Genomic DNA, 15,408 nt, shown 5'->3' with positions numbered 1-15,408 from the left:
TGTGGGCAAAAGGGCTACCAGGAAATTGGAGAAGTTTATGATAAAGGGGGAAAAGATTGTGCGTGCGTTTGTTTATCCCTGGCCACTCCCTGCTGCACAGCTCAGGAGAAGGTAAGTATATAAGACGTGCTTCGCAGGACCTCCTCAGTTCTGCATCAAACTTAGGAAAATGAACGCCTTTCGCCCTCTCCTCGTCGCCGTCCTAGTGATGGGTGGGACCGCCTACCGGAAGCTCAATATTCCGGATTATGTGGTCCCTGGAACATGTCCTGCAATCAATGAGAAACAGCTCTGGGAAATGCAAAAGCCCAGACTTTTCCAGGTACTCAAGTGTCGTTCCCATATTTTGAAATAAAGCGAATCATTGTCAAAATGTGTGGTGGGCCTTCCTAACGAAGACAGAAAACCCGACGAAAATGGAATTTATATTTATTTTTCTCTCCTTCTTTCAGATGGGAGGGATATGGTACCAGATTGCTAACACTCCTATGGAATTTCAGCCCATCGATAAATGTTTGCAGGTCAAATACACCTGGGGTGAGTTCTTTTTGTAAAAAAAAATTACACTTAATTTTGCTGTCATAAAAAGCATGATTAATCTGCCATTAAATCTGTTCATATTAATCACAACGTGAGTGTTACTATTGCTTTTTCTTTTTCTAGTTTTCCAGAGATTTTCAGATAAATATTAGAGTTCCGTACACTATGTCAAACATAATTCAGAATTCGCAAGACGGTAAAAAAATATTGTCAGTAAATACAATATGCATAATCATGGAAAATTTGCTGTAACAATGCAATCCTACCTATGTCAATTGGGCAATGAATGCTTCCTACCCGTTATGCATAAATCCACTAAACCTTCAAAGAGGATTTCGCTCACAAATCCGTTCCGTTTCCAGACGGAGAGGGCTTTTCCACGGCTGCCATGGGTATCTCGAGAGATGGGGTCACCATGAAGAACGAAGGAAGGCTGTATCCTATGCCGTACGACGAGCCACGACTAGAAATCACTGCGGAGCATTGTAAGATGCGTTCAGAATTATGTCTTTCTCTTTCCCCAAACCAGTTTCTCTCCTGTACACTTATTTGCCAATGCCTGTTACTCTTGTACATGGAAAGCATACAACTGAATACAAAGATAATTATACATCACATCCTTTCTTCAGTTATCACTGTCAACTCTGAACAGACTCTGCAACAATAGCGATAACATTCTGTCGTCCATTTCACAGCCATTCCAGCGCCGCTGGTCATCCTGGACACCGACTTCTACAACTACGCCTGCCTCTACTCCTGCATGGAAATGGGTGGCAGGTACATAACCGACATGGGCTTCATCTACTCTCGCAAGCCGCAACTGCACCAGGCCTACCAGGGGACTTGCGACGAGGCCTTCAGGAAGGCTGGTGTGGACCTCAAGCGGTTCGTCAAGACCTACCACGGAGACACCTGCACATATCCAGAGGGAAGAGTTGATGGACAGCTGTCGTGGGCTTAAAATGATTTCCATGGGTTTATATGTCTATCTGACAGCACGATTCTGTGAAAATTAACAAACGAATGTTTCAGGAGATTAACTGGGTATGAATTCGAGTCTGAATCTAGATCCAGTAAATCTTTTTGATGACTTCGTTCATTGTTATTGTCACAGATGTGCATTTAATAGAAAACGGGAGTTTCCCGTTGCTGGTAAAAGAAGGCAATTGATGCAGAATAATAACGAAGGATTGCCACCTCCTTGAAATGCTCTTTTTATTATTGTAATATTCAGCTTCTAATTATGACGAAATAAACCTCTATGTGTATTACTTCATTTTTCATTAACTTTTCTTACGTTTATGTCTATTATATTGTCTCTAGGCTAAATTGTAAACGAATAATGAATTAAGTATGACTAGCTTTACTGTCTACATGGCGCTGGCAAAATCGACATAAAATAAAGGTTCAATATCATGACTGTGGTACCTACACGGAACACGGTAGGCTATACAGAGAAGCAATGGGGCTATTCCAGCCATCAGCGCCTATGACAGTGAAAAGAGAATGTTGGAATGGATGGATAGCAAGATGGAAGAAAGGAAGTGAGAACTGAGGTAATGTAAAATTCTAAAGAGTATAGGCAGACATGGGGCGAAGGAACACTGCAAGCACTGCCTACAGTGTACCAAATGTACAGTGAGAGACGAAACTTTGTTGAGGCCAGTTATGTTGATCAAGAAACAGCTTTCGACACCCAAGTTTACTAAAAGGGGCAAAAGGGAAAAAAAGGGGGGGGGGGGGGGGGGACATTAATTTTCTATTCATATTAATAATTATATATATATATCTAGTCCTCATAATTATATATTAATACTATATAAATGATTTATATATATAATATAATCTTATTAATATATATATATATATTTATTATAATAGGCATAGGGGAATCTAACCTACACAGTACAACAGAGGGGCAAAGACATAATTTCTATTCATATATATATATATATATATATATATATATATATATATATATATATATATGTATTATATATATGTATATATATATATATATATATATATATATATATATATATAGCATATGGGAATCTAACCTTACACAGTACAATGTAGGAGCTATAACTTTGAATGAGAAAATCGACAAACCAACGAACGAAAACAATATTATGTGTAAAAAGCAAAAACGTTATAAAAACGATATTTTCTATTAATATAGGCTACCTAAAAATACATATTCACTCTAATGTCCAGAATGTGCTTTCATGATGTACAGATGGGTCCGGCAGCGTTAGTGCAATCTTTAACCACTCTGATATCTCTGGATATGTCTCCTTTGCCTCGTCAAAAGTCCATTATTATTATCATCACTATTATCCACTGACTTGAAATTCAATGTTCCAAAGAATGCTGGTTTTTACCTCACACTGCCGACCCCACATTGTAGCAGTGACTGATCATGATAGAGCCAGTGATTTTCCACTGTCATGGGGGAGACGCGAACCCACGATATCTGAGTGGCATACGCGAAAACTAGCCAAGCAAATATAAAATATCTGCACTCTCCAGTTACCGAAGGCTTTTCCAATCATTGATTGGTCAAATCTAACTAAAGTCGTAATACTAGTCGTTTGAATTTGTACATATGAGGCGGAAACAAGCATTTAAAACAAAGAAAATGATAACAATAAAATAAATAGATAAATAATTGCTCGTTACATGTTTCTTTTGTCGACTTCGGCAGGAGAACCAGTCACCAGATTTTGTCCCTGCCTCACACTATCACAGATTCGGGGTAATTATGCTCGAAGGCATAATTTTCACCTGACTGAAGCGACTGCAGATGATCTGAGAACCAAGAGAATGAGTGGTTTTGTTTTGAGGCGAAATCTAAAGCTTTCGTCACAATCAAGATGCACACCAAAGATGTGGGAAAATGGCTAGACCAGAAGTAGATTTCATGACTAATTTTTTGCCTTGATGAAACTAATTTAGTACGCGAAATCTATAGTCATGGGATAACTAGATAGTTGTGGGAAAATCTAAATCACTTTTCCAGTTTTCCAGATTTCTTTTAATTTTGCAGATATGCATGGCTATGCACCATCTTATTTTGAATTTCCGCCACTTACAACTGAACGGCTCTGTGTATGTTGATGGAAAGGTGGATCCCCCGGGTCCCAACGCCCCCCCCCCCCCCAGTACCATCCCCACCCATACGCCTCTGATTGCAAAAATAACGGAGCATTATGGTAAACAAAGTCAGGGCATATCACAGATTTATTTGGATGGGTATGGACTCCTACCCACTACCAAATCTAATGGCATCCAATATATGCAAAGAATATCAAAAGTTGAGTGCTCTAATCATTCGGGTTACTAGCGCAGAACCTCAAACATCCGCGTTTCTGCTCTTTCAGGAAGCAAGCATTGAAGTCTATTATTTTTCATAACCAACATTTATCTAATAATAATGTGTATTATGTGCCGTAACAAGAGGCTGCCTTTTCGAACCCGAGTGACCGAGTACGTTCATCGAAGGCTGGGGGTCACGTGTAAGGGAGTGTGAAGACTGCGTTGCATAAGGTTCGATCTTATCCTCTCCACTCATCAATGGTATGTAAAGGAGCTATCGTCTCCCTCCAGCTGATAATTTAGGGCTTTAGATAAAATATAATCGCTATTCTCTCTAATTGGTAGGTTAGAAGATTGGATTTTGGCCTCGATCGTGGGGAATGCTGCTCTTCAAGGAAACTCGTTCCTTTCATTTTGCTTTGCTTATATTTTACCGATGAAAATCTGAAAATACCTTTGATTGGGGTCGCTGAGATTTACCCAGTTGTGTTGCTAAGATCCACTTCTGCTACCTTTCCTCGTAAAATTCTCTCATTATTTCTAGGAAGGAACACATTACCTGTGTCAGGTAGTCCTTAAGCGAGCCAATGTAAATGCCTGGTTTCTTTCCACTTTAAAATAAGCGAACAGCATCTTTTCAATCTGACGCATAGCAATAAAAATAAGAAGAAACAGCAGGTAATAAACATATTACCTAATGTCATGTTTTCTTTACTTCGGTCTTTGATAAAGCATTAATAACTACAATTTTCATCAATGACTTCACACAAATTTCGGGACGTTGACTGAGAAGTAAAATTTTTTTATTATCGGAGCCACACTTCCGGCTTCGTTGACTAGCTCTCGTTCACTAATATCATCATCCTTCGATATCACTGATATCATTATCATGTTCAAGACACTAATAATATATGAGGCACGAGCTCTCCACAATGACATAAGGTCAGCTAAATCAAAACAACAACATCATATATTCAGCTCTTCTATAGATAATTATGCAAGTTAAATCTCACCGATAGCCAGAAATCAATATATCAAATGTTAACAACCTCCCCCACAATACAAAATAGAAAAACAATGTGAATCTGCTAACTATCATCCTTCTTTTACCACAACTCGTTTATTTGCCGCAGATGGATATCCATAATCGTAGGGAATACTAATCTGTGAACCTAATTTTCGAATGATCAAGACCAATGTCGGTAACCAACATAACTGTTGCTGTATGTTTTTACGATGGGTAACATCCTTTCATTCATCCATCATTCGGATTTAACCAAAAATTGCTGGTCTAATGAAATATGTTGGTTTGTAGTAACCCACATGAAGGATCCCCCCCAAAAACCCGCATTTGTAATTTGAACTTTAGATTGGAAAAAAAAAAAAAAGCGTTATTCAAAACCGGTGTCACCTCATTTCTTTCTTCCTCTAACACATTCTTCCTTTTATGTCTACTTTCCACCAAAAAAAGAACCTATACTTCTGTTAAGTGTAAATTTATATGGGCTCAAAAACATAAGTCTGTTTTTCAACATTTTTGAATTTTCATTCTACGCTAAATCGTAGTCATAATATTTTTAAAGGCCAACTAAAGCTGGAATAATTCACAAGAACTTTTATTTCACCAAAAAAATAAGAATAATATCTAGAATATAAAGTGAATGACTTCTCAAAATGGGATCAAGAATCCTCCAATGAAACTGCTCAAGATCAAATTTCGATGAATTCGTCCGGTAACACATCAACTAGCTTCCAGTGTAGTCTTTACAAAATAATCGTTTCTTCTGTCATCATGGGTTTCGAGATATGAGCAGGTGTCTCCTTGGTAGGTCTTGACGAACCGCTTGAGGTCCACACCAGCCTTCCTGAAGGCCTCCTCGCAAATCCCCTGGTAGGCCTGGTGCAGTTGCGGCTTGCGAGAGTAGACGAAGCCCATGTCGGTTATGTACCTGCCACCTAATTCCATGCAGGAGTAGAGGCAGGCGTAGTTCAAGAAGTCGGTGTCCAGGATGACCAGCGGCGCTGGAATGGCTGTGAAAGGAACGACAAAGAAATATCGCTGTCATTAACATGTCTGGCCAGAGTTCACAATGATAAGTGAAGAAAGTAAATGATTCATAACTATGTATTGTACTGATGGATGCAGGTATATAAATCGCATGTACAACGGAAACATACGCATTCATGATTAAGTCATCACAGGGAATGATAGGTTTGGGGAAAAACTATACCAGTACTATTCTGATGTAAAGTTTTCTGTATTTCATATCAATCTTCCATTTCTATAGTTATTATAGGTCTTCATAAGAATAAATCTACTGTCAATTATATCACTGGAACACAGTGTACCTGTGCATGGCAGTACACTATATTCAGTATCATACTTCATGGCAAAATGTTAACACATGCATAAGCGGAGACGTGAAATGAGGAACAAAGCAATAACGCAAAGGGTCTCACAACTCTGTGCAGAGATCTCCAGGCGTGGCTCCTCATGAGCCATGGGATAGAGTCTCCCCTCGGTCTTCATCTCGACTCCACTCCGACTCAGACCATAAGCAGCAGTAATGAAGCCCTCTCCGTCTGGAAACATAATCAGTTCGATAAACGCTTTTTTTCTACTGTCAAGGAACGCTCATGAACGGGCTTCTTAAGAGGAGGAAACTGTCAAAATACTTTTATCTCATTTAGTTATCTTTGCCCAATTCAATATCATTGTATCTATCATTATATATATATATATATATTATATATATATATATATATATATATATATATATATATATGTTTTTACGCTATGTGATTCTCTGTAATAATTTTTTCTTATTAGGCTAGCATTATATGTATATGTATATGTATATATATATATATATATATATATATAATATATATATATATATATATATATATATATATATACACGCAATGTGATTCTCTGTAATAATTTTTTCTTATTAGGCTGAGCATTATATATATAATATATATATTCTATATATATATATATAAATATATATATATATATATATATAATGCTTGTCTAATAAAAAAGTACTACAGAGAATCTCTGCGTAAAACTGGACCGATAGTATTTCTAAATTTCAAAGAATATTTTTCATGACACTGAAACAGCAGACGGAAAGCTCCCACAAAACGGAGGTAATTGTAGTGCAGCAGTTCTCACGTATTTACTATAAACTCACCCCAGTTGTATTTGATCTGGACACATTTGTCAATGGGCTGGAATTCCATAGGAGTGTTGGAATGTTGATACCAAACTCCACCCAGCTGAAAGAAATTAAAGTACAGGATAATAACTGGATCCTCTAAAGGATTCATCATCTTGGAAGGATTCGTCATCCATTCTTGAAAGGATCAGTCATCCACACCAGAATGGTACCTAAACGGATCGGTTGTTCATACCTGAAAGGATCCGCATCATTTCACCCATATCTAAAAGAATCTACTTCCGTCTGTTCATCCATATCTATAAGGATCCACATCCGTCATCCATACCTGAAAGGATCCGTCATCCCTACATGCATCTGTCATCAGTGCCTAAAAGGATCTATCATCCATAACTATAAGGATCCACCATCCAATGCTGAATTGATCTGCCATCCATATCCAACAAGATCAGTTATCCAATGCTGAAAGGATCCATCACCCATATCGAACAGGATCCGTCATCTAATACTGAAAGGATCCGTCATCCACATCTGACTGGGTCTATCATCCTATGCTGAAAGGATCCGTCATCCTTATCTAACACGATACATCATCCATATCTACCAAGATCTGTCATCCTATGCTGAAAGGATACGTCATCCATGCTTACAAACATCCGCCATCCATACCTGGAAAAGTCGTGGCTTTTGCAGGGCCCAGAGCTGTTTCTCGTCAATTACAGGACAAGTTCCAGAAATCACAAAATCCGGAATATTGGGTTTTCGGTATGCGTTCCCACCAGCCACAAGAAGGCAGTAGAGGAGCAGGTTAAGGAAGGCGTTCATCTTCTGGTGTTTTCTTGCAGACTGATGACGACCTACCGAGTTTGTCTTATATAAAAAATCTTCTCCATAGTAAGGCGGGGCGAGAATGCCCTCCCCCCACTGCCCTTCGAAAAATAGGTTTTTTTTTTTTTATATCAACAATCCTTATGCAGCATATCTTAACACTCAAATGTGTTGTGCTCCTTTTTTTACAATCAAAAGCGAATCCGTGAGGTGGTACCCTCTTGCCATCACTATTTCATATTATCCTGACGTAACAACTAGACACGTAAGAACTTGAGTTACGTAAGGCGGCGTTTCTTTATCTTCTGATGGAAACAACTTATAGGCTGCAACAAAATAACTATATAACGTGGTGTTTCTGGAGGTCTAGGCAATATGGCTGTGCTTTGCTTGCAATGTAAATCCTTTTCGTTGGAGATTTTGACTTTTAAAAGGAAAGTGATCGTCCTGGTGTTTATGTTTATCATTGCATTCTATTTACATCAACGTAAAACCTTAATCGAACAGAATGATTCCGAAACAGAAAAAACAAACAAGTAAAAAAAATGAGCTGCAATTCGACATCTTTGGTGATTGGAAGATGGACGATCAACGAGCCCATTTGCAGCCCTCTAGCCTAAGTAGTTTCTAAGATCTAAGGGCGAACCCAAAAAGTGCGGACGGACAGATAAAACCTAAGTACTTTCCAATTATAATAACTATAATATCTGGTATATTAAACAAACCTAATATACCAGCTGCAATTTGATGAAAGGTAAAGTGCAAGAGAGAAGACTACAACTCAAACGCAATAGAAACACGTATTATATTCAACGCTACACCCTAAGGGAAGGTTTCCTTCCTTATAATTAATATTAATAATAACTATAAAATTAACAATAACATCGATAATGTTAAAATGTTAACTGAAATTCAGATGTAAAGCGATCCCGAAGTACCAAAAACTGCGGCACCCATCATTATGTGTCTAGTGTTATCTAAATGGATTTTACTTTTTTTTCTTTATTTATTTATTTATCATTTTTCTATATACATACAATACATACATACATACATACACATTCCATACATACATCCATACATACCATACATACATACACACATATATATATATATATATATATATATATATATATATATATATACATACATCTCACCATTCTCACCAGACGCCAGGTAGGCCTCCAGGCCTGTCAGTCGTCCTGCTTCAGGAACAGTCTCCATTCTTGGCGATCATCATAGAGCCTCATCTCATCAACTTCCCGCAAACTAGAGCCTCTCCTCTCTACTCCTCTCTCTATGTTTTGTAGCCATCTCATTTTTGGTATTCCTACGGTCTCCTTCCTTCCGGTGTCCATTCCAAAAACCTTATAGGATATCGCTTCCTCCTCCATTCTTTTGGTGTGCCAAACCATCTAAGCTGTCCTCTCACAAAATCTAGTATCCCCTCCACTCCCAGTTCTCTTCTAATGTCTTCATTTCGTAGCCTATCTAGTCTTGTTACACCTTTTATGAGTCTTAGGGCTTTCATTTCAGCTGCTTGAAGTTGGCTTCTAGTTCTTGATGTTAATGTCCATGATTCATGGCCATAAGTCAATATTGGTCTTAAAATAGAGAGGTATATTATGGTTTTCACTTTGCGAGGTATATTTCTGTCTTTCATTAGTGGGTAGAGCAGATACAGGTTGTTACTGAATTTCTGTATTCGGGTAGTTGTTTCCAGTTTTGAATCGTTTTGGTCACTAAACTCTACTCCTAAGTATTTGAAATTTCTACACTGTTTCAATGTCTGACCTTCTAATTCTACATCTACGTTACTTGGTGTTCGTGATAAGTGCATGATCTCTGTCCTTATTCTTGCTTGTTGATCCGCATTCCATTAGCTGTTAAGATCGCGTTCCAGTTGTTGACGTTTTCTTGGAGAGATTCTGCGCTGAGGGCTATCATTGCATGGTCATCTGCATACATAAGGTTGATGGTCATATCTGCAGCTTCATCCTCACCTAGTTCCCTCATAACATTTATCTAAGAACAATATAAAAAGAAGTGGCGAAGGACGCTGCCCCTGTCTTACTCCTGATTTTATTTCAAACCAGTCTTCATTCTCTTGATTTTGTTTTTACTCTGGATCTGATGTTTTGATAGGTGTTATAAATTGCTCTTATAAGTTTCTCAGGGATTCCATAGTAAGGGTCTTTTAGGGCATCCCAATATTTCATTCTTGGTACTCTATCAAAAGCCTTTTCTAGATCTATAAAAGCAATATATCTATCCCTGTCCCATTCCCAGCTCTTCTCAAATATCATCTTGAGGGAGAAAATCATATCAGTTGTCCCTCTTCCTGGTCGAAAACCGTTTTGCCATTCACCCAGCTTTGGTTCAACATATCCTCTCAATCTAGTTTCAAGTATTCTTTCATATACTTTAAAAGCATGTGACATTAGGGATATTCCTCTATAATTGCTGCAATTTGTCTTGTCACCTTTCTTATAGATTGGCATATTAGATCTCTTCTCAGTCTTCAGGTGGCATTTGCCCATTCCAGAGTATGTCGATTAGCTCTAGTAGCCAGATGACTCCATCCTCCCCATGTTTTTAAGGAGCTCTGCAGGTATTGTATCCACTCCAGGGGCCTTAACCATTTCTCATCCTCTTGAGAGCATTTTTTAACTCCAGTGTTGTTATGTCAGGTTCTGCATCCCCAACCACATCAAATTCTACATGCTCTTCAAGGTCATTGTTTCGTTGTTTAGTAGTGTTTCAAAGTGATGTTTCCATCCTAATTCAATTTCTCGGGGTTCGGTTAAAATTGTCCCATCCATAGGGTCTTTGATTACATAAGAGGGTGGTTGGCTTCCCTTTCTATAGTTTTTGGCAGTGCTATATATGAGTTTTCTGGTACCTTGGAGATCATTTCCCAGATCTTCTCCTATTCTTTCCCATGTTTCTCTTTTTGTTTGAGCTTTTATTCTTTCCGTTTCTCTCGACGCTTCTTTATAGTTATTGTGATCTTCCAAATTCAAAGTTTTCATCCATTTTCTGAAGAGTTTCATTTTGTTTGCAACAGCGGCCTTTAGTGTGGGGGTCCACCAAGCAGTTTGTTTTTTCCTCCTACCTCGAACTCTTTTCTTTTGCACTGTATTATTAGCAGCACCCACTACAGCCATTCTAAAGTGTCTCCATTTTTCATTTGGGTCATTGCTATCCTGTTGCATTTGTTTAGCTCTACTTATTTCGTTTTGATATCTAACTAAGCACTCTCTTCTCTCATATTCTCTAAAATAAATCTTTCTCTCACTTGGCTTTTAATTGGTTTGGGTTTTGTCATCTTTAATTTAATTAAGAGAAGCCTGTGATCTGAATCGAATGACACAGAGGGGATGCTTTTTACATCTCTGACCATATTTTTGTTATTTGTTATTGCCATATCAATCATTGATTTTTCAGTATATGCTCCTAAAGCCGAGTTCCATCGGTACCACGTCCACTTGTGGCTGTCTCTATGATTATAGAAAGAGTTCATAATGGACATCTGGTTTAGTATGCAAAAATCAATTATGTTTTCTCCTTCTCTATTTCTGTCTCCAATGCTAAATGGTCCTAATATGCTCTCTATGCCTGTCCTGTCTTGCCCAATATGTCCCATTCATATCTCCAAATTATTAATATACATACATATATATATATATATATATATATATATATAATATATATATATCTATATATATATATATATATATATATAGATATATTTCGATTATCCTGCCTCAGAAATTATGCCCGTGGGTTTCAAAACAAGCCTTCATCTGGTAGGATATATGAAGATGCTAGGCCCAACATAAAACTAATGTAAAAACAACGATAACCGTCCCAGCCTTAATTGTACCCAGGGCTATCGGGCCTTGCTAAAGAGCCACATAAATCTAACGAAACGCATCTCCCATAATCAACAGGGTATTGTCTAAGGGTAAAACCATACATATGGCAAGAACCATACATGTTTAGTTCTCGTCATCTCACCATCCTTGCGATGCGTGAATCAGTTCAGCATTTACGAAGAATACCCTGGACCATGTGGTTCCAAGAATCTTCTCCAAAATTTCAGTGAAGTAGAACGTCCAAGGCGAGCTGTTTCGAATTCTAGCACTGTTATGGCGAGAAACCATCGTCACTAGAAGAGTGCCTCTTTAGGGATGTCTAGGAGTAAGAGCCCATGCAGGCACAAAGCCAGATAAATAATAACCAACCGATGTCTTTCCAAAAAACATTTTCCCACTGATTCAAAATTTGTATAAAAGTTGTAGGAATGGGTTTGTTTTCACACTCAGTGAATTTTAAAATAAAAAAATCAGCTTGCCATAAGCATGAGCATTTTCACATTATATTCATGTAGACCTCAGTTGAGTCTTTTTTCTCTACATGGCAAAGGATTCCAGTATCATGCATTTCTTAGGTATCGATAGTAAAGGCGGAAAAATTACATTAGTTGGGATGATCTATCGTAGGCCTATAGACGAGCCGAGCCTGCCATTTGCTCATCGGTGGTGTAGTGTCATCATTTAGGGGACATGAAACATAAAAGACCTTACAGTCCGACAAACAAATAAATATATAGTAAAGACACACTGCTATATATACACAGGTGAGCGCGTGTGATATTTCGAATAAGTCGCTTGTCACAAAGCCGGGAGGTTCCACAGAAAAACAAAACAGGACACTGCTACCCCAAATCTTCAACTGGTGGACAATGGTTTAGCCCTTTACAGAAACTATCCACAATTCCAGGGACTTCATGTTTCAAGACCGTGTAATAAGCACCGCTTCGACAACGTCCATACAATGCAGACACCTTACTTAAAGAAATCCCGTCGAATAATGATCTATGATAGCCTTCAAAAAGTACCATTTTCATATGTGCAATAAAATACAGTTCAATTGTCTCAAGAAGTACAGCTAACAGGTTTGATTTCGTGGAGGTCTATATGAATAAAATGAAATTCCAACGACTTCAATGAAGTTCGGTTCAAGGCTTTATTGACGTCAATTCCAAATATTTTAAGTAATACATCTAGATGTCTAAAGTGAAATATATGACACCAAAACTTCAACTGGGTGCAAAACTGGACTCTTCAATACCGATGAAAATAACAAGAGCAAATGCAGCCCAAAGCAAAACAGGGAAAAGGGCAAATTCACGTCAAAAATTAAAAATCACTGAGGAGCAATATCACATTATAAATTTGGGGTTTATAATCTTGATATATAAAGTCTTATGTTTTGTTATTATGGTCATCACCAAAGGGCTTGCCATAAACGCGCCGCAAAGAAGGATGCATACCAGAATAAGCAAAAAAAAGTTAAGTATATCTTAGTTTAGCCAGATCAATGACCCTGAAGGATCAGATATTTTTACGTGGATAGTAACCAATTGGTAACTTAGTAACGGGACCTACAGCTTATTGTGGGATCCGAACAACATCAAGAAATTAATTTCTATCACCTCAAATAAATTCATTGAAAGATACGAAAATAATGAACACTGTAGCTCTTACTTGAAATATATAACTCCGAGCGCCATGTCAAACCATACAGAATAAAAAGAAATGATAGCGGAGGAAGAAATACAGTAAGGAAGAGAAAAATGAAATTTAAAGCAAATAAATCATCTGCAGAATATTCCTCCTCCAAATCCACCATTTTGTTCGCCCTTTTCCACCATTATCAGTAACAACTGGGATATAATCAAACTGAAAGAACGCTGAAATGAGTGTATTAAGAAGCAGACCCTGAGGATGATGTAAGGTAGGAGACGGTTTAGGGGGTCGAGCATTCAAAAGCCGTTCATAAATGAACTGACAGAAGGGTCAGAATAACAAAGAGAAGACCTGTCGCCAGCTAAATTATGTAATAGCTCCAGGGAAACCCAAGAAGCTTAAATTTTGAAAATGAGGGCCCATATTTGTGCCCATATTTGTATCTTCAGCTTGTTACTTTGCTACGGATTTCCTTCTGTAGTCACCTTCCTTTAGCCTGTCTCAGTCATCCTTCATCTCTGCTGCTATTAACTGCTGCAATGGTATTTGGTTTTTCTGTTGCAGTCACCGACAGCACCGGAGTACGGTAAGTGAACGAAAGCAAACCTGTCTTAGTACTTCAATCAGATATATATATATATATATATATATATATATATATATATATATATATATATATATATATATATATATATGTATATATGTATATATATATATATATATATATATATATATATATATATATATATGTATATATATATATATATATATATATATATATATATATATATATATATATATATGTATATATATATATATATATATATATATATATATATATATATAATAAATATATATGTATGTATTGTCTACGGCGAAATTGGACCAGGCCCACGCCAAAACCTTCAGGAATGCCTTCAGCAACATCCTCCTGGACCTCTAAAGGTTCTTTCAGAGTAACAGGGAGAAATTTACTTGAGGCTCAATTCTTTCTAACGGCTCTCGAAAGTAATAGTTCTGTCAGGCGATGTGAACCATCTCCAACTCAGTGAATCTCCCAAAAGGGGAAAAACTGTAAATGCATGAAAACTTCTGATACCCAGAGTATCATAATAGATAAATGGTGTATACAAATAAAAAAAAGCCGACTGATTTACGATTGAAACTGAATTCTAATTCTCTATCTTATTTAGATATTTGTAAAATCAGATTTTGCTCTGTTCATGTGATAATTACCAGTATCATCACTGAAACATTTTCGGTGATAGTGTACATACTTTACACGACAAAAGCGTCTTATTCGTTGCTAAACAATTTTGTGATTTCAAGTCGGTGTTTATAAAAAAAACAAATCGAAAAATATATTTACTGATTCCTAGTTCATTCGAATAAAAAAAATCATTCTGATAGCCACCAAAAGACAAAAAAAGACCTATTTTGGATTTAAAGAATAAAAGATTAAAAATTCATTCGGGGGAAAACTCTTGATCTCTCTTCTCCTTCCTTTAGTAGGTGTCTGGGTTGCATGTGAGCAGCTTTTCTGCTTTGGTTGGTCTTGGTGAATCTGGCAAGATTAAATCCAAACTTGCTATGAGTGGAGTCACAAATCACCATTCATTATAATTGCAGTAACCCTTGCGGGCTGGAAAGCATGAGATATGGCCATCTTGTAGCTGGAAAGGATGAGATATGGCCATCTTGTAGCTGGAAAGGATGACATATGGCCTTCTTGTAGCCTCCATCTAGCTTCATGCACAAGCAGGGACGAGAGTGAGCTCTAATTAAGGTCTGCCTGTTTACATGGGACGAGAGACAACAAGTAAAAAATGCAACGAAGTTTCTTCAGTGGAATCGAGTTGTCTGTTTAGCATGTAATGCTGTATGAAACTGTCGTCCATGGCCCATGAAAGTCTTAGCTGCGGCCCATGAAACTTTCAGTCACGGCTCGTAGGTTGCTTGAGTTGTTGACACTTATATCGGTTCCAGACGCACGATCAAGGCTA

The 15,408-nt window shown here is 37.6% G+C and overlaps 1 protein-coding gene across 1 annotated transcript; it reads left to right on the top strand.

Annotated features, from left to right (window-relative positions):
* The first annotated feature begins 907 nt into the window (after window positions 1-907).
* Window positions 908-1,732, top strand: LOC135199814 (crustacyanin-A1 subunit-like). The gene is made up of 2 exons (XM_064227954.1): window positions 908-1,025; window positions 1,236-1,732. Exons 1-2 carry the CDS (start codon window positions 929-931, stop codon window positions 1,499-1,501), a joined length of 363 nt encoding a protein of 120 aa, XP_064084024.1. The 5' UTR covers window positions 908-928; the 3' UTR covers window positions 1,502-1,732.
* Window positions 1,733-15,408: the final 13,676 nt, after the last annotated feature.

Source organism: Macrobrachium nipponense, chromosome 26, assembly GCF_015104395.2.
Source record: "Macrobrachium nipponense isolate FS-2020 chromosome 26, ASM1510439v2, whole genome shotgun sequence".
In the NCBI taxonomy this organism is placed as follows: domain Eukaryota; kingdom Metazoa; phylum Arthropoda; class Malacostraca; order Decapoda; family Palaemonidae; genus Macrobrachium; species Macrobrachium nipponense.
The sequence above is the reverse complement of the archived record's forward strand: the minus strand, read 5'-3'. Positions and strand labels throughout refer to the sequence as shown.